Raw genomic sequence first — 19,393 nt, 5'->3', positions numbered from 1 at the left:
TGCTGATATGGTGTGTGAGTATCCATGATGCTCTGGGATTGCTCATAGCCTAACCCCTGTACTCAGGTAATGAGGGACCACTAATCATGAGAGATGATGATTGAGTTGGGGTGGAGATAAAGTACTTTGGAAGGAGAAATGAAAAAAAACTCTGCTATGTGATTCTGTCACACACAAGTCAAAACAGAAAAGGTTATTTAATCTAGAAAAGAACAGAGAAAGACAATCTCATGTTACAAGAAAAGATTTGGAAAACGTGGGTCAAGGTAGCAAGGCATTAAATAAATAGTCAAATTCAGGATATCTTAAAACAACCAACTTCTTTAATTAGAAAGCAACAAACATGCAAATGGCAAGTGTAGAAATTTATTTGAACATTTTCACTATAATGAAAATTACTCTTCAACACTGATCCAAGCTCCCACATTTGAAGGTTAGGGAAAATATTGCACTTTGCATTTTCTAGCACTCCTCATACATGGCAAAAAGTTTTTAAAACATTTCGCTAGTTTTGTTTTACACACACTCCCAAATTCATGCACACAATCATTCCAAACCAATGTTAGGTTATCCCCCCAAAAGGGAAAAACTCCAAAAAACCACAACCTTAAAATTGCACTAAAGCTCTGTAAAGAAAAAAATATAATAAATGTCTTATACAAATTTCAGAACACCTAAGTGCTTGCCAATAAGAGTTGATTATTCCTCATCCTCGTTTTCATTCTCCTGACCAGAGCCTTCTGATCTGTCGCTCTCCAGCCGGTCTGGAAAACACAGATATGAGACAAAAAGAAATACCTTTATTATTACAATTAAAATAATTTTCAATGCCTTTTATTTAAAACTGATTAAAATGTATATAATTCAGAACATCATCCTGTAAAAAGCAGTTCACAGCTGTGCGTAGAAAAGTTATTTTTGCCTCTAGAGACAAAGAGTAAAGGAAACACAGCACTCTCAACTTGGAATATTCATGTAATTCCAAAGATATAAAAAGTACAAAGAAAAAACCCTAAGGATCTTGATCTACTGTGGTCTACTGCAGTGACTGCAGACTGTGTTCCTGGGCGTCTGGGAGCCCTAGGAGGAGTATCAGGTGTCACCAAGGGGCGTGAGAGGCAAGCTGTGCGGGAGAATTTGGTGATCGTTCTTGAGGATCTGTGTATTTGTTTATAAAAGTATTTCTTAAATATCTGCTATGTTCCAGGATACAATGGTGACCAAAACAGGCACAGTCTCTGTCCTCAAGGAGCTTATCTAGACTGAACACTCAAGGGAGTGTACAATTACAACCCGGCGAGTGAGCACGGCACGTCCTCTCAGGTTCCATGATTTACACTTGCTGTTCCTCTGCTTGGGACACCTTCACCCAGTTCTTCAGCTATAATGGTTCTGCTTACTCATCTCGATACAACTATTATTCCCTGTGTGAAACTTTCCCCAGACTTTTTCAAATACCCAACCTGCAGAATTATGAACTCCTTCCTTCACATTCCAGAATATTTTATATGTATCGTATAATAATTACAGTAATAGTCTGTTTGCCTATCTTCTTACAGACTAGACTGTGAGCTCCTGGGAGGGTAGCAGTTATTTCTTTTATGTCCTAAGGGTCTAGTACAAGAGGTTCAATGAAGGTTTATCAAATAAATGAACATAAGTTTTGCTAAGATAAAATATATTACATTAGGGTATGTCAAGAAGGCAATAGTACCGAATAACTACCACCACTAGGATGGAACCCTTTCTATCACAGAAAGATTTCTCCAGGGTAAGCTGGGGAAAAAAAGGGTTAGACACAGGGGAAACAGTTCAGTCCCACTGTCAACACCAAGAGAAAACTGAATCCTGAGATTATCTACAGAGGCTTAAACACTCCCATTGGATTCTAAGTCAACAACACCAGTATACCGAAGGGATTGTATGTTTAATTGTCCAAGTGAATTAGATTAAATCCCCTCTATGCCAACTCCATTTCAGTGTCAAACTAATGAGATAATGTATGTGTGTATGATTTGTAACCTGAATTATACAAATTTTAGTTATTATTATATAATAAGTGTTCAATACACATTTGTGAAATAAATGAACAAAATAAGATGATGATAGACCTTCACAGGTCGCTAAGGAATCTAAACGCAGTGGAAGACTTTCTGATCAATAAAAGGCTACCTAAGGGATGTTAGTATAAAAGAGATTACACTATTTTTATTGTGTGATATACTTTCATGAGAGAAAAAAACATGAAGCTGCTATTCTGCTTAACTAGAGTATCATGAATAGGATACAACTGACTATATTCAACAAGCCTGTTCTGTCATATTAGTGGAGCATGAGGAAACTCTATCAGCCTATTTCAAAATGTGCAGGGTGACCCAAATTCTTTTTGGTTGCCACACTTACGAATGAAGATGCGGAAATGGAGGGTAAGGAGGAAATGTCACAGCCTTCAAATCAAGGCGTTTACAGCAGACATTAGAATTCTGCAGAGTCCAAAGCAAGCGATAACAAGTCGAGTGAGGCCCCACCGAGTCTCTTATATAGGTCACACAGTAACTGACAGTGGCTTGTGGAATGAGGAAGAGGGCAGAACAGTTGTTCGTTTCTCAAATCCTTCTCACTTAACTGCTGCCGAGTCATGTCTCTCAGAATATAAACCCAATTTCTAAGAATAAATTAAATGAAATCTTTTCGTCCACAAAGTGCTACCAAGGTAGTAAAACTGCAAAGCACTTCAACACTTTCACAAATCTCTGGTTGGCAATTACAGACCCCGGAGATCTGAGAACACTGTGTTCTTTTAAATGAAAACTAGAAATAATCACTTCTATATCCACTGTTTTCAAAAGTTGACAACAACAAATTGCTACTGTAAATAAGGTTTACATTTGTGGAAAGGTTCCTGTAATTCTCTGTTAGAAATATTTCTTCAAGAAATTATTTTTGATCGGAAAAGATAAGATATGAAGAGAGATTAAGTTTGCTGGGGGTGTGGGGAGGGGACAAGGGAGATATGAAAAAAATACCCCAAGGAAACCTGTGTTCCAACAAAACAGAGTCAATACAAGACTCATCATTAGCTACAGATTTGATACTAGAAGTTCATTCATTCGTTCACCCATTCATTCACGAAACACTATTACATGCTAGGCACTGTTCTAGAAGCTAGCTATCCAGCTGTGAATAAGACAAACTAGGTCTCTGGTCTTAATGAGCTCACGTTCTAGAGGAGAAAAACAGAAAATAAGAAATGTATTTTTCTCCTTTAATCTGTGTAACAAGACAAAAATAAAGAAATGAAGTTAGAATAAGTACTTGATGAAATGGGCAATGACCAGAGAGTGACTGAATGAGAAGGAGGGTGTGAGAAGGCACGTGAAACAACTTCACACTGGGCGACTAGGGAAGACTTTTCTAAGGAGGTAACACTGGAGCTGAGCCTTCAATTGTATGTTCAATTATTAGTGAAGTTGGGGGACGAAGTTGCCTAAAAGGCAGAGGAAACAGCCAGTGAAAAGGTCCTAAATATGCTAACAAGCTTGATGAATCTGAGGAGGAGGAAAGTAGCCATTTATGGCTGACATGTAGTGGGCGAGGAGAAAACTGGAATGTATCGACTCAGTGGCTGGCAGGTCTAGGTCATGTAGATCAGCGTATGAAGTCTGGGTTTTATTTTAAGAGCAGCTGGGGAGTCCCTGAGAATTTTAAGCAAGGGTGACATAACCTAATGTATATTTTTAAAAAGTGGGTCAGCAAACTATCACCCCTGGGCAGATCCTCCCACAGCCTATTTCTGTAAATAAAGTTTTATTAAAGCAGAGCCATGCCCTTGATCTACATATTATCTATGGCTGCTTTTGCACCACAATGTCAGAAATGAGTAGCTGCAACAGAAACCACATGGCCCACAAAGCCTATTTACTATCTGGCCGTTTAAAGAAAAAGTTTACTGACCCACGTTTTATTTTTATTTTTGGCTGTGTTGGGTCTTCGTTGCTGTGTGCGGGCTTTCTGTAGTTGCGGTGAGCGGGTTTCTCATTGCGGTGGCTTCTTGTTGCGGAGCACGGGCTCTAGGCTTGCGGGCTTTGGTAGCTGCAGCACTTGGGCTCAGCAGTTGCAGCGTGTGGGCTCCAGGGCATGTGGGCTTCAGTAGTTGTGGCTTGCAGGCTCTAGAGCGCAGGCTCAGTAGTTGTGCCACACAGGCTTAGTTGCTCCGCGGCATGTGGGATCTTCCCGGACCAGGGATCGAACTCATGTCCCCTGCACTGGCAGGCAGATTCTTAACCACTGCGCCACCAGGGAAGTCCCTGACCCATGTTTTAAAAAGCTCCTTCTGTGCTGTGGAAATCAGATTGTATGAAGGCGAGAGCAGAAGCAGGGAGACCAAGGTAGATGAATATGGATTATATTCTGGAGTAAAGCTACCATAATTGATGGAGTGAATCTGTGTGTGACTGGGTGAGTGCCTGTGAGCTCAATATGATGTTATGCTCTATAGATGCATCGTGGAGAACACTATGGCTATCTAGATGTACACGTGCCAAGGTCCAGAGGTATGAAGGGATGCTTCAGGGTTTTATAAATCATGTTAACATATTTGGACTCTATCCTAAGAGTATGAGGAGGCACAGGAGAATTTTAAGGAGGGGAGTAAATTGATCAGATTCTAACATATTTTAGAAAAGATTAGAATGGTTCACACACCATCTCTCCAAAGCCTGTCAAAACTTCTAGGAATCTCAGAACTGCCTTTATCTCTCAAGAAGTTGCCTAGACTAAAAGTTTTTAGTACAGCATTCATGAGAATAATTTTGGTTGCTTTTTTAAAATGCAGAAGCTCAAACCCTATTCAGATGAAATGAATGAGAATCTTTAATGGATAGGAACCAGGTATTTGTAGTTTTTAAAAGGGGATTTAAAGTGCACTCTTCATTAAAAATCACAGCTTAAGCAGGAAGGAGCTGATTTCCCAGGAAGCCTTGTGGAGTAATGGAAAGGCTGAAGTATTCTGTGGCTAGATGGTGCTTCCATGATCAAAGTCTATTACTAACTCTCCTTGAATACACAGACATTATTGTACTTGGAATACAGGACAATGAAGAGAAGGAGAGGAAAGGAGTAGTTGACTCATCAAGTAACTAGACATCTTAAGGATAAAAGCAGCAGAAATACAAACTCTTGGGTACCTTTTTCTATCTAGTCTTTTACCTAAGAGAAACAAGAGGGTGAGTTAAGTTGACTAAACCTTGATTGCTGACAAAAAGAAGTACAAGAAAGGGAACCTTTATATTATAAGACATCTAATTCTAAAATCAAAGAAGGATGGTAATAACTATTAGTTAACAAACCATTGACACATTAGCACCTATTTAAAATAGATTCTTGGACTTCCCTGGTGGTGCAGTGATTACGAATCCGCCTGCCAATGCAGGGGACACGGGTTCGAGCCCTGGTCCGGGAAGATCCCACGTGCCGAGGAGCAACTAAGCCTGTGCGCCACAACTACTGAGCCTGCACTCTATAGAGTCTGCAAGCCACAACTACTGAGCCCGTGTGCTGCAACTACTGAAGCCCACACGCCTAGAGCTCATGCTCTGCAACAAAGAGAAGCCACCACAATGAGAAGCCCGCGCACTGCAATGAAGACCCAATGCAGCCCCAAATAAATAAATAAATAGATTTATTAGAAAAAATAAAATAGATTCTTGCACAAATGAAAGGAGAATTAGTTTCCTATAGGAAAACTCAGGAAGAACCATTCACCAAATGAACTCTTCATAAGAACAAGCAAATTTTAGTTGTCATAATCAGCAAATGTTTTTCTTGTTCTATAAAATGCTGCCTCCTCAAATCTGAAATCCAAGTGAATTTTAAAGGTTACTGACTGTTATTGAAGAAAACAGATCAAAAGATGTTACAGTGATTAGAAGTACTACAATAATATTTTATTGGACTACAAACATTTTCTGTTTACATTTTAGGTTTATTTTTTGTTTTGACTATTTGAAATTTTCACTCTTTCCTTGTAATAGTTAATATTTACAATTTGAGGGTTATTTTCTCTCCAGCTCTTTTAATTACAGACATAAGGGGCTTCTTTCAGTTCTTCAGATGTACTACAGTCTCTCTCCTCCAGGACTTAGACAAATGCTACATACTGTTTATTTTGCCTGGAATACTTAGCTCTCCCTTCCCCACTCTCTGAGAAAGTGATACATAATCTACTGCTTATATAGACCTGAAGGTCTGAAATGGAAGTTATCCTAATAAAGAGTGAGGATGGGAGGGGACATCATGATTATAAAGATCTCTGAGGTGGGAAAGAGTTTGATGTACCCCAAAATTCAGAGAGGGCCAGAGTGGACAGAGTGGATAGAGAAGGAAAGAATGCACTAGAAAAGCAGTTTGAGATCAGGTCATCCAGAGGACTGCATGTCTTATTCATGACTTGAATGTGTTCCCGAAAGTGAAATTTGTAGGTAAAAGGGGAGTAAGTGCTTGGAAGCTAGTTTCAAATTCAGGCTTTACCATTTATCAGTTATGTGACCTGGGGTGAGTTATTACAAATAATCTACTTTGTAAAGGGTTGGAGCTAACTGAGGATAAATTTGTGAAATGACTGGTATATTGCCTGATACATTACAGGTATTCCATAAATGGTGGTGGTTGTTATTATTAAATAATACCCAACATATGAAGAAATTTGTGATATCAGTGAAGAGTGAGTGATAAACACTTTGTTTATAATGGATACTGGATATTTTCTACTGTTATGAACACAGGTTATTCCATTCCTTCTTGAATATTAGTTGTAATATACACAATTTTGTATCTGTGGCACTGAACCTCACAGTTTATCATCTAAAACAAAAAAATACTGAAAAAAACATACTGAGCTATCTGTTTCAACCTCTGTAGTAACACGTTACATTTATTTTTGTCTGGGCTGTGACTGATTTTGACCAAACCTACCATTAAAGGGTACTTACTATACCGTATCTTAAGGTTTATGGTATGATCTTCCACTCTGAGAAGAAAAGCACAGCTGATAAAAGTTTTCAAGTGACTTCATCTTTTCACTTTGACACTTTTCAATAAAGTTGGCTCATGGGGATATAAATTACTGTACTAAGATCAAGAATTCATAGAACTCCTCGTTCAAAAGTTAAGCTGCCTTCCATGCACCTGTTCCCTCTGAGAGGACTTAATGTCAGCAAGAAATAAACTTCTCTTGTGTTAAAAAAAAAAAAGTTAAGCTGCCTTGATTTTGTAATTTAAGGAAATTTTTACTTTACATTTTACTTTACTTTTTACTTCACTTCACTTCACTTTATTGGCTGTGCCGCATGGCACGCGGGATCTTAGTTCCCCAACCAATCGAACCCATGCCCCCTGCAGTGGAAGCTCGGAGTCCTAACCAATGGACCACTAGGGAAGTCCCTTTTTTTAAAAAATAAATCCCTTTAAAGTAGATCTTAAATAATAATGTTTTTCAAATATAATAATGATTTTAATAGTACACTGACAGTTCTTACCAGCTCGAATATGATTCAGTGAAGCCAACATCCTCAACATGAAAGAGGCTGGAACTGTAATGGTATTTCTAGTCTCTTCCAGCATGAGTTCATTTCGAGTTATAACCTATGAGGCAAGTTCAATAACCATGTCAAAGATCACAGGGTAACTGTACCTTTTCCTTAGAGATTAGGAGAACAGTAAAAAATTAGCAGGAATTATTTCATTCTTCATATATATCTATATATGTCTGTATTTCCACCTTAAGGCTTCTCAGTGCCAAATAATTACTTTAACTTGCATTCGACAGAGTAAGATCAGAGAACACTACTCTTTCAACTGGCAGAAAGACAAAGGTCAAACCTTGAGGCTACTTAAAACATTCAAGAATTCAATTTATTTTTACTTATAATTTGTTTTCCAGAGCAGTCTACTTTGTGTCTGCTTATTATTTTCCCATCTAGTAGAACTGATACTTTTAGTGACAGAGTAGTGTTAAATTATTATCCCTGGGTCACTTGGGTCCCTCAAGAAAAATGTTACCTCGACTGAAGCAAAGTAATCTTGAAAAATAAACGTTTGGATAAGAGTTACCAATGAATTGTGTCTTAAGTACCAAGAATTGGACTAAATGAACATCCATGAACACCTAGGGAGCTAATGTATAATCACAGGCAAAGGAAAAAAGAAAGAGGAAAAGCAAAGGTCATGGCAAAGGAAAAACAGGAAGAAAGAAAGGAAAGCATGAGAGGAAGGAAAAGATGCTAACCTGATCAGCAGTCCCCCAGTGATATTACAATATTTTTTCAACTCATCAGGGTGCCCGACAGGGCCCTTTACAACCACACCCCAACCTAGCTTTTTAGTCCAACTGAGCTGCTTTCATATGTGTCCTCTAGGTTTCAGCACAATGGTGGTTCATTTACCTTACAGTAACTTGAAACACGCTGATCCTTCTGTCTTAAATGTTCCTTTGATCCTTGTATGCCTAGTAAACTCAGTCCAATTCTTATTTCCTCTGTGAAGACCTTCCCATCCCATCTATTCCATTTGCGAGCACAGCTGTTCCTTTCTACGGGCTTCCAAAGCACTATGTGTACATCTCTGACACTGAGCACACTATATTCTAGCTGTTGATATGTCTCTTTTTTCCACTAGTCTTTAAGTTCTGAAGGAAGGGTTTATCTTTTTAAATTCAGCACTGTGCCTGACATACACCAAGTGTTTTATATATGTCTATTAAATGAGTAAAAGTATACGTGGGAATTTCACTGTGAACTGTCAGCCTTGGTCTAGAGAACTAGTTTTCCAACTCATTAATATTTTTAGCAATGAACTCTTATTTTATTGTTTTAAGAGGGGATAGTATCAACCTTAGTTGCACTCCCCTCCTCACAGAAGTTCAACAATTAGTTAGTAGCTGATTAATGCAATGGATCCTTATTTTCATAAGAAATCTTATATGGAAACCCAAAAATGAAAACCCTGGTTGCAGTTGGGAAAGAAATGCCCAGAGTTTAGCTTTCGTAACATCCATCTTCCTGCTTCCAATCCTGTAAAAAACCTAGAGCTTCAGAGAACTCAGTTTGAAAACTAGTGATGTAACAGTAGCTTCAGAAGCTGAGGAAATCTTAAAATATAATCATAAAGGAAAAGAGTCTCCAATTGTTTGTTCTGCTACCTATTTGGCTATGATTATGGAGAACAGCTATAGTAAAACTATTTTCTTAAAAGGACATAGTGGTTTTTTTTTAATGATTCTTCATTGCAATAAGCACAAAGAGTCAACCTATTTTTCTTAAACTACAATATACTATATCTGTTACTACCAATAATCAATATTCTACTTATCCAAATAATATTCCAATTTTTACCTCTCTAGTATTGTGGGCATGTTTTATTTTTCACTTTTCTTTTTCTTAAAATTTGACCTCATTAAATGAATTAACTTGTTTTATGTTACCAACTAATAAAAAAATGAGCTGCTTTGATTCTTCTTAAAACAGCAGTTCAGGAACAAAGTGAAATATGTTCTATAATAAGTATAATAAAAATCTTACTTCATCAGCAAGTTTTCGGTTAAAAATCCTTGACTCTTCTAGTGGTGACCAGATCTTTATGTCATAATCTATGCCAGACGAGGCTAGAACTAGAAATAAAATGTTCACATTAATATAAAGCTTAGAAATATGCCATTCATGTAAATTTATAATGTATATATGCATGTATGTGTATGTTCAGCAAAATTGAGTTAGAATGGAAATTGTACTGATACATTTAATTGTTAACTGAGAATATTATTTTGAAGATTTCCTAAAAGTTACTCTAGAACACAATTTTAAGACCATCTTGAAATCACTCAAATTTTTTTCTTATTTACTGCTCTTTTATGAGAAACACGGGCAATTTCAAATGGAAGGCAAGAACAAGCCAATGCTCCTTTGTTCTGGTAAATTAATTCAGACATGTGAAGACTAAAAGGCTTGGAGGTTCAATTTGGTTAAGTAGTGAAAAGTTCAATCAGCCAAACCTCTTACAGCTGATAAAACTTAGAAGCACTCTTAGGAGTAGAAACTCTTTAACCTTTTTCCCCATATTTTCTGCCAAAAGCAGGTTATAAGTGTTTTTTGTTTTAAACCCCAAATAGCAATACTTGACCCTATAGTGGCTGCCTACTAGGATAATTTGGATTATTTTTATATTAACAACTAGAAAAGAGTTGAAGCTGATTAATCATACTAACGATTTCTAGCCCTTGCCTTATAAAAGGTCATCTTACTTGGGTCAAACGGGTGTGGCTGCAGGCAGTTTACCACGTGATTATCAGCTTCCAGAAGCATTAAATGCTCGGCAGTGTGACGATCCCAGATGAAGATATGGCCACAGTCAGAACCACTCATTACAAAGTTAGCACCCCAGAAATTGGCTTCTTTTATCTAAGGGTTAAAAAAAAGGAAATGATAAGAGAATTCAAATCAAAGTTATTAAAAAAGATTTATTCTATTCTCAAGTTACAACAATTAATTGGCTTAAAAAATAAAAAATTGAAGAGAGCCTTTGTCTTCTAGTATATTGGAATCATGATAGAGATTTTTCAGCAGGGATAAAGTGGCAGTAAGTAATGAAAAGTCCCCCATGAAGATAGGGATTTGCTTTGTTCAATGCTGTATTTATAGTGCCTGAAACAGTACTTGGCACACAGTAGGTGCTGAGATAATAACTGCTAAATGAATGAATGGGATTTCTGCATTTTGAACAGTATAATGGAAACATATATATATGTTACTGAACTTTCCAAAAACGGTTCCATTTTAGCTTTTACAAGATAATAAAAACAATTCATAGAAAAAAATGAATTGCTCCCTCCTGTATCTTGCTTTATGCCAAAAGAACAAAAAGTACCAATCTTTTTATCAGCTATTAGAAGCTCTCACAATCAAGAAGGAAAGATATAAATACATATTTACTTTTATGAAGCAATGAGACAAAGGGTATGTTAGAATGGTTATGATGGAATTTTTCAGCAGATGCACATGAATGAACCATCAAAAATCTTTGTACTTCATATCAGAATTTTTGAAATCATTTTATGTGCAGCTGCTACTTTGCTATTTTTGGCAAAGCAAAGGAGGGGAGCCAATTTTGTTACTTGGAACTACAACACTTTTATATTTACTTGTCTTCTTTTTTTTTTTCCATTCCTATCCCTAATTATTTTCATCCAAAATTTTAACCAGCAAAATGCAAGAAATATAAATTGGTTACTTCTATTAATAAAGAGTATTCTTTCCAGAATGATTAAGTTATTACTACCAATGATATCTATAGAGACAGCTAATTATTTCCCCATCCCAAAGTTACTTTTTGCCTTGACTCTAAAGAAAGCAGATTAAAACCGATTCTGTAGATACTTTTTGATAACTCAATGAATATATGAGAACACTTTCTAGATATGAATGGTTCGGAGTAACAGTTATGTTAATCATCTGAAGATTCTCTTAGTAAACAGTTAATATTGCATTGGGTATATAGACTTCTGGGTTATAAAAACTTGAAAAGATCTTAGAGATCATCTGGTCTATTCTTATTTCATAGATGAGGAAATTAAAGTCTAGAAAGACAAGGTGACTAAAACAAATCTTTACTTGTCAATCTTTAAAAGAGTTATCATTAATCTGACTATATTTTGCAATGAACCTGGATTTCATGTATCCAAATCTTTCTCTCCAAAACCGACAAAGGGCACTAATATGAACTAAAAAAATCTACTAGGAAAGTAGACAACAAGTGTGAGAGAGCAAAAAAGAAGCAATGGTTACTTGTACAAGCTAGAATTTTTTAAATTCTACGATAGTTCCTCAGTAGGGTAGAGTTTTCCTATAAAAAATGATGGTCTTTCACAATATATTATAGGACGAAAAGAACTATGTTTGGGTAAAGAGATAACTGTGAAGGTGCAATAATATATTAGAATCACACTGGCATATATGAAAATAATCATTATGGAAAAAAATTCATATTATAAAATTGCAGTTCTTCCAAAGAATGTCATGAGTATATGGTACCATTGTCCTGGAGTTGCGATGGCCCTTATAAACCATCTTTACTAGTGGCCTTCTAATGTTCAAGGTATCCAATTCCTCCATTTCTTTTCTTTCTTTTCTCCGCCTGAAGAACTCCTGAATTCGGGCAACAGCAGAGCGTCTATGAATTACATATTATAAGAAAAAACAGAAATAAGTAAAAAACATTCACAGGCCACTACAGAATGAAAATGAGCAACATTAAAATACGGTAAAGTCTAGAAAACATTTAAACTAAACATTATGTCAATAAGGCATCCCCAACCAAAAGCATAAAGAGGCAGACACAACAGTGAGACTACATCAGACTAGTTGAGTTACTAAAACAAAATGTTTTAGTTAAGAGATCACTTAGAAATTTGGTACTGGTTGAGAGAGTAAAGGAAATAGCATGCAGCACACTTTTTAAAGGGCTGTTTTATAAAAACATAATACAGACAAAATTAATATGCAATTTACTACAAATAAAACAAAACCTATTCAATATTATTTGTCCTCTCCATATTAGGAAATGTAAAGGCATAAAGAGAAACCAAAAGAAGAAACTAAGGTTAACATATAATTTCAGTGGATAAACTTATGTTTTGAGATTTTGTTTAAAGATGTTTGTTCTCAGCAAAGAACAGACTAGTCAAGAAAAACAATATTAATATACATGAATAAAACAAGGATCTTCAAATAGAATCTATTCTATATGAACTCCATATTAGAGTACAGATTTGGAGCTAATGAGGCTGATTTTACTCTCCTAAGAACTGAGTTGGTCACAAAACTAGAGAATAAAGAACAATGGACTCTTTTTAAGACTGATTTAATTATTAGAAGAAACTTTTCCTAACACATGTTACTGAATAACTTTTGTTAGTTTGAACTTCTTATTTAAAACATTATATTTTGCCATATAACAGACCAAAAATCCAAAATATATAAAGTATCTACAAATCAGTATGAAAAATGAACACTGTAATAGAAAAAAAGTAAAGAACATGAATAGGGAAATTATAGAAGAAAGAAACTTAATAAATATACAAAAGGATGCCCAGCCTCACTAATATTAAGATAAAAATAAAAACAAATTGATCTTTTTGTATGTCTATCAGATTAAAAAAATTTTTACATCTATCAGAGTGGCAAGAATACAGGAAAATAGGCACTACTGGTAGGAGTTTGAAAGTTTTATATATAAAAAAGTACACTCTTTTGTTGTAAACTTTTGACTGAAGTAGAACACATATTCAGGAAGGTATAAAATCATAAATGTGTAGCTCAATGCATTTTTGCAAAATAGCCTCATGTAACCAGCACCAGTATGAGAGATAGAAAATAAACAGAATTCCAGAAGTCTCTCTATGCTCCATTCCCATTATTACACTCCCCTTACAGGAAACCACTATTCTGACTTCTAACATGATGGATTAATTTTGCCTTTTTGTGAACATTAACTAAATGGAATCATACGAAATATATTTTGTGTCTAGCTTCTTTACCTCAATATTACATTTGTAAGATTCATCCATGTTGTTGAAGTTAGCTATAGTTCATTCATCCTCTTTGCTGTAGAGTACTACTTTGTATAAATACATTATAATTTACTTTTTCCATTCAACTGTTGGTGAACATTGGGTTGTTTACAGGTTTTGATTACTGAAATAGTGCTTTGGCGAACATATGTCCATATTTCTGTTGAGCATATATCCAGGAGTGGAATTGCTGGACCACAGTATGTGCATATGGTCAGTTTTAACAGATACTCCCAAACAATTTTCCAAAGTGGTTACAGCAATTTATAATTCCACTGGCAATATATTAGTGTTCCAGTACAACATATTTTTGAGGAGAAATTATATAATATCCATTAAAATTTAAAACATGTATTTGCTTTGATGTAGCAATTTCATCTTTTAAAAATGTATGCTGTAGAAAAACGAATATGCAAATATATATATACACGCAATATATACAGACACACACACACACACATATATTCACTGCAGTACTTTGAGAAACACTGGAAATAATCTAAATGTCTTATACATAGAAAGGATAGGTTAAATAAATTATGGTACATCCATACATTGGAATACTTATGCCACCATTAAAAACAATAAGATCCATAAACAAGAACAAGAAAAATGTCAGCATTATCCTACTGAATCTACAACATAGGTTAAAAAATAATTCATAGGGGAAAAATTTATATATATATATACATAGAAAGAGTCTAGAAAACCAGACACTAAATTGTTAACAACACTTTCTAAAACAATTACATAACAATTATGTAGTCTTATAATAAAAAGGTATTTTCTTTTTCATAAAATGGTATAAATTCTATAGGCTTATTTAAAAAGTGTTTAAAAAACTTTATCCTATGCTATATATATGTTAAAAAAAAAAGGGTCTAAAATTTTAAGTTAGATATCATTAGAAACTACCACACAGAAAGCTGACATGTTTAGTTTACTCTGATTATCTCTTTTCTGATTGGGAAGTGATAAATGGGAAGGGCTGAGAGTTCAAATGTTCTTAAAAGAAACATAATTAATATGATTGAAACTCTCTTTTTTCTAAAGTGGAAGAGAAAAGGACACTCAATCAGTTAAAAATATGTGATTAACAAGAAACCAATAAAGAAAAAACTCATGCTAAGAAAGAGTATCTAGAAACTAACATAACATTGTAAATCAACTATACCTCTATAAAATAAATTAAAAAAAAAATAGAGTATCAGGTAGTAGAGGAAATAGAAATAATCCTGCTGATAAACTGAAGGCCTTGGGAGCTATAAATGGAAAAAGAAACTATATGACAAATTAAGAATTAGACAAAAGCTCAAATCATTTAAAACAAGGTGTGTGGGCAAAATTAAAGTTGAATGAGTAATGAGATGATAGTAATTAAGAATTAGTGAGGATGGTACCAAATCATAAGTGTTCATTTCACTTAAAAGTTTGCTCTAGAATATGGTCTAATTTACTGCTCAATGTTTGTTTGGCTTAACAATCCTGATAAAGAATAATTGTGAAAAATAGATCTCAAGCTATGCAGTTTGTATTGTACAGTTTAGATAAAAGATTAGGGCACCTACCACTATCTTGCTGTAGGAAAATGATCTAAAACAGAAAAAAAACTTCAAGTACACAAATTTCAAATTAGATGATAAAAAGTGACAGTAGATGCTATACTTGTATATATAGTCAGGTAATGTCCAACACAGCAAACAGTTCTAAAAGAAATGAATAAACTTAGAATGAATACATTGAGGGGAATTCCCTGGCAGTCCACTGGTTAGGACTCCGCACTTTCACTGCCGAGGGCCTGGGTTCAATCCCTGGTCGGGGAACTAATATCCCTCTGGCTGTGTGGCCAAAAAAAAAAAAAAAAAAAAAATTAACACACTGAAACCACTTTCCTAGAGGATATTTCATAAGAAACACCAAAAGAATATAAGATGTTGAAAATAATAAATTTGTAATTTATTACTTTGCAAATTTAATCAAATTAAAATTAAAATGATAAATACATATGAAGAACACCAATCAGCAAACAAATATTTATTAAAAGCCTACTATTTGCAAAGTTGTTTTTGAGAATATTAGTTATTAATTCTTTTATATACATATGATAGCTTATGTTAACTTGGCACGCAATTTAAAATTCATAAAAGACATTATAAAGTTCAGTAAGCATGGAAAATCTCAAAAGTAAACAATAAATAAAGAGTATACATTCCAACCCAATGGAGGAAAAAAAATGAAAAAAGCAAAACAACAACAGCAAAAAGATAAAAATCTTAATCCTAAAAAAGACAAGAAAGTTAAAAAAAATTAGGTAAAACAGGATAATTAGAAGTAAAAAGTTGGAAACAAGTCCAAAAGTAGCCATGATAATAATAAAGAGACTAAATTCACCAATGGAGAAAAATGAGATTGTCTCAGACACACCTCAAGTATTAGGACAAGGAAAGATTTCAGGGAAAAGGATATTGTGCAAATACTAATCAAATGAAAGGTGGTATAGCTACAGTAATATCAGACAAAACAGACTAAGATAAAAAGTAGCATTAAAGGTAGAGAGGATTACTACATATATAATAAGTTCAGTTTACCAGGAAGATATAACAATTTAACATATATGCACACAATAAAAAGCCTCAAACTGCATTAAAAAAGGAAATGACAGAACTACAAGGAGAATTAGATACATACAACATTTTAATGATTTCAATACATCTCACTATAAGTCAAGCTAGCAAAAAATATAGATAATATGAACAGCACAATTAACAGTCTTAATCGAATGGTCACATATAAAATTCTACATTAAAAATTAAAGTCATATGCTTTTCAAGCACACATGGAACATTTACAAATTTGTCATGTACAAGGCCACAAAGCCACTTTCTACAAATTTCAAAGTATGGGCCTAAACCAATCATGTTCTCTGACCACAAATTAGATATTAATGAAAAAAAGCTGAATGTATACAACTAAAGAAGTTAGAAAAAGAACCACAAAGGAATCTCAAATAATATACAAAGAAGGAAATAATAAAGAGAGAAAAAAAAGTAGAAATATAAAACAAAGGGGTTAACAAATATGAGAGAAATCAACGAAGCCAAAAGTTGTTTCTCTTTCTTTCTTTTTTTTTTTTGGTTGTGTCACACGGCTTGCCGGATCTTAGTTCCCTGACCAGGATAATGGAGAAAAAATTAAGGGGGTTCAAAGAAATAATGTTATGAATAAAAAGGTGGCTATAACTAAAGACACAGCAGGAATTAAAAAGACAATAAAAATACTATAATAAATTTGAAAAGTTAGATGAATCGACAAATTGAAAAATATTACCTAAAACTGACTAAAGAAGAGAGAGTTGAAATAGTCCCGTAATTATTAAAGAATCGAAATAATACTTAGAAACCATACCCCAAAGAAAATACCAGTTCCAGATGGTTTTATAAGTAGGGTCTACTAAATATTCAAATAAAAGATCATTCCAATCTTATACAAACTCTGCCAGAGAAAAGAAAAAGAGGAAATATTCTTCTACTCATTCTCTGAGGCTAATGTAACTTTTTACCAAAAAAAGGGTCATGAGACTATAAGATAGGAAATTCAGTCAGAATATAGATGCAAAAGTCCTCACAAAATATTAGCAAACCAAATCCAACAACATGTCCAAAAGATAATCTATCATGACCAAGTTAGATTTATCTCAGGAGTATAAAGATTGTTTAACCTGCTTCCACATGCAAGGAGCTTGAAGGTTCTCACTTCGCAGCTAATAAGTAAAAGCTGGATGGACTGAAAAATCAACTCTTCTTGGATCCTAAGAGAGGGGAGGACACCAGGCATCACAGAACTCTAGAATGTGTCCCCTCCCCCCACACATCACATTACTAAAGGCCTATTTACCGCAGTTCCTATTACCTAGTACATCATATACAGCTATGAAAAAAAAATTACAAGGCACACCAAAAGGCAAAAAACACAATCTGAAGAGACAGCATGAGAACCAGAGATGGCAGGGATGTTGGAATTCTCAGACCAGGAATTTATTTTTTTTATTTTTATTTTTTTTTAACATCTTTATTGGAGTATAATTGCTTTACAATGGTGTGTTAGTTTCTGCTTTATAACAAAGTGAATCAGCTATACATATACATATATCCCCGTATTTCCTCCCTCTTGCGACAGACCAGGAATTTAAAACAACTATGATTCGGACTTCCCTGGCGGTCCAGTGGTTAAGACTCTGCACTTCCCATTCAGGGGGCACGGGTTTGATCCCTGGTCAGGGAACTGAGATCCCACATGCTGCACCACATGGCCAAAAAAAAAAAAAAAAAAAAGATCCTTCCTGCCATCAGCATCCTCAGACCTCCCCTGTCCCCCAGACTACTGCAACAGCTCTGAAAGCTTCCTGACCTCTCCCAACACCAGCCAACCTATAAAGCCTCCTCCCCCAGCACCTGGGGAATTTGTCTTCAGGGCTCTCATTCCCCTTTAAAAGAATTAAAAAATATATAAAACAACTATGATTAATACGCTAAAGGCTCTCTAACTGATAAAGTAGACAGCATGCAAGAATAGATGGGCAATAAGCAGAGAGATGAAAACCCTAAGAAAGAAACAAAAAGAAATGCAAGAGATCAAAAACACTGGAACAGAAACAAAGACTACCTTTGACGGGCTTATTAGTAGACTGGACATGGCTGAGAAAAGAATCTTTGAGCTAAAGGCTATATCAACAGAATCCTTTAAAACCAAAAAAGCAAAGAGAGCAAAGATTGAAAAAAACAAACAGAATATCCAAGGACTGTAGGATAACTATCAATACAAAAAGTGTAACATAGGCATAATGGGAATATCAGAGTGAGAAGAAAGGAACAGAAGAAATATTTGAAACAATAATGACTGAGAATTTCCCCAAATTAATGTGAGACACCGAACCACAGATCCAGGAAGCTCAGAGAACACCTTGCAGGATAAATGCCAAAAAAGAACTATACTTTGGCATATCACTTTCAAAATATGAAAATCAAAGAAAAAAATCCTAAAAGAAGTCTGAGGAAAAAAAGAATCATACCTATAAAGGAATAAAGATAAGAATCACATCCAACTTCTCCTCAGAAACCATGAAACAAAAAGAGAATAGAGTGAAATAATTAAAGCGTTGAGAGAAAAAAACAAAACAAAACCACCAACCTAGAATTCTGTACACTGCAAAATTATCCTTCTAAAGTGAATGAGAATAAAGTCTTTCTCAAACAAAAACTGAAGAAATTTTTTGCCAGTAGACTTGCCTTGCAAGAGAAGTTCTTTAGAGAGAAGGAAAATAATAAAATAATAAAGGTCAGAAACATGAACTGACATTAACAACAGAAGGGCATCAAAGAAGGAATGAGTGAAGGTAAAATACAAACTTTTACTTTTCTTATTCTAACAAATAACACTTTGTTCAAAATAATAGCAACAAGCATTCCATTATCTATGCACACACACACACACACACACACATATATATATATGCTTATGTATGCTTACATTAAAGTGAAATGAATTACAGCAATGATACAAGGCACAGAAAGAAGGAATTAGGATTTTGTTATTATAAGGTACTCACTCTACCTATGAAGCAGTATAGTGTTATTTGAATTAGCTGTAAATTTATATTGCAAACTCTAGGGCAACCGCTAAAAGAAGTAAAAAAAGAAGTAAAAATGCTATGCTAAGAAAGGAGAGAAAATGGAATCATATAAAATGCTGAATTAAAACCACAAAAGGTGACCTTCA

The 19,393-nt window shown here is 34.8% G+C and overlaps 1 protein-coding gene across 7 annotated transcripts in view; it reads right to left on the bottom strand.

The window, feature by feature from the left end:
- Positions 1-301: 301 nt before the first annotated feature.
- DCAF6 (DDB1 and CUL4 associated factor 6) overlaps positions 302-19,393 on the bottom strand; it is a 166,118-nt gene continuing 147,026 nt past the window's right edge. For all 7 annotated transcript variants that reach the window (XM_059935645.1, XM_059935654.1, XM_059935662.1 and 4 more), the window contains 5 exons: positions 12,081-12,219; positions 10,295-10,451; positions 9,576-9,664; positions 7,536-7,641; positions 302-764 (listed from right to left, as the gene is read on the bottom strand). In XM_059935645.1, coding sequence (XP_059791628.1) covers positions 700-764; positions 7,536-7,641; positions 9,576-9,664; positions 10,295-10,451; positions 12,081-12,219 — 556 coding nt within the window. In that variant the 3' untranslated portion in view covers positions 302-699. The remainder of the gene's footprint in view (positions 765-7,535; positions 7,642-9,575; positions 9,665-10,294; positions 10,452-12,080; positions 12,220-19,393) is intronic.

Source organism: Balaenoptera ricei, chromosome 1 (assembly GCF_028023285.1).
Source record: "Balaenoptera ricei isolate mBalRic1 chromosome 1, mBalRic1.hap2, whole genome shotgun sequence".
Classification (NCBI taxonomy): domain Eukaryota; kingdom Metazoa; phylum Chordata; class Mammalia; order Artiodactyla; family Balaenopteridae; genus Balaenoptera; species Balaenoptera ricei.
Note: the sequence above shows the minus strand (reverse complement) of the source record. Positions and strands in the feature narration are given on the sequence as shown.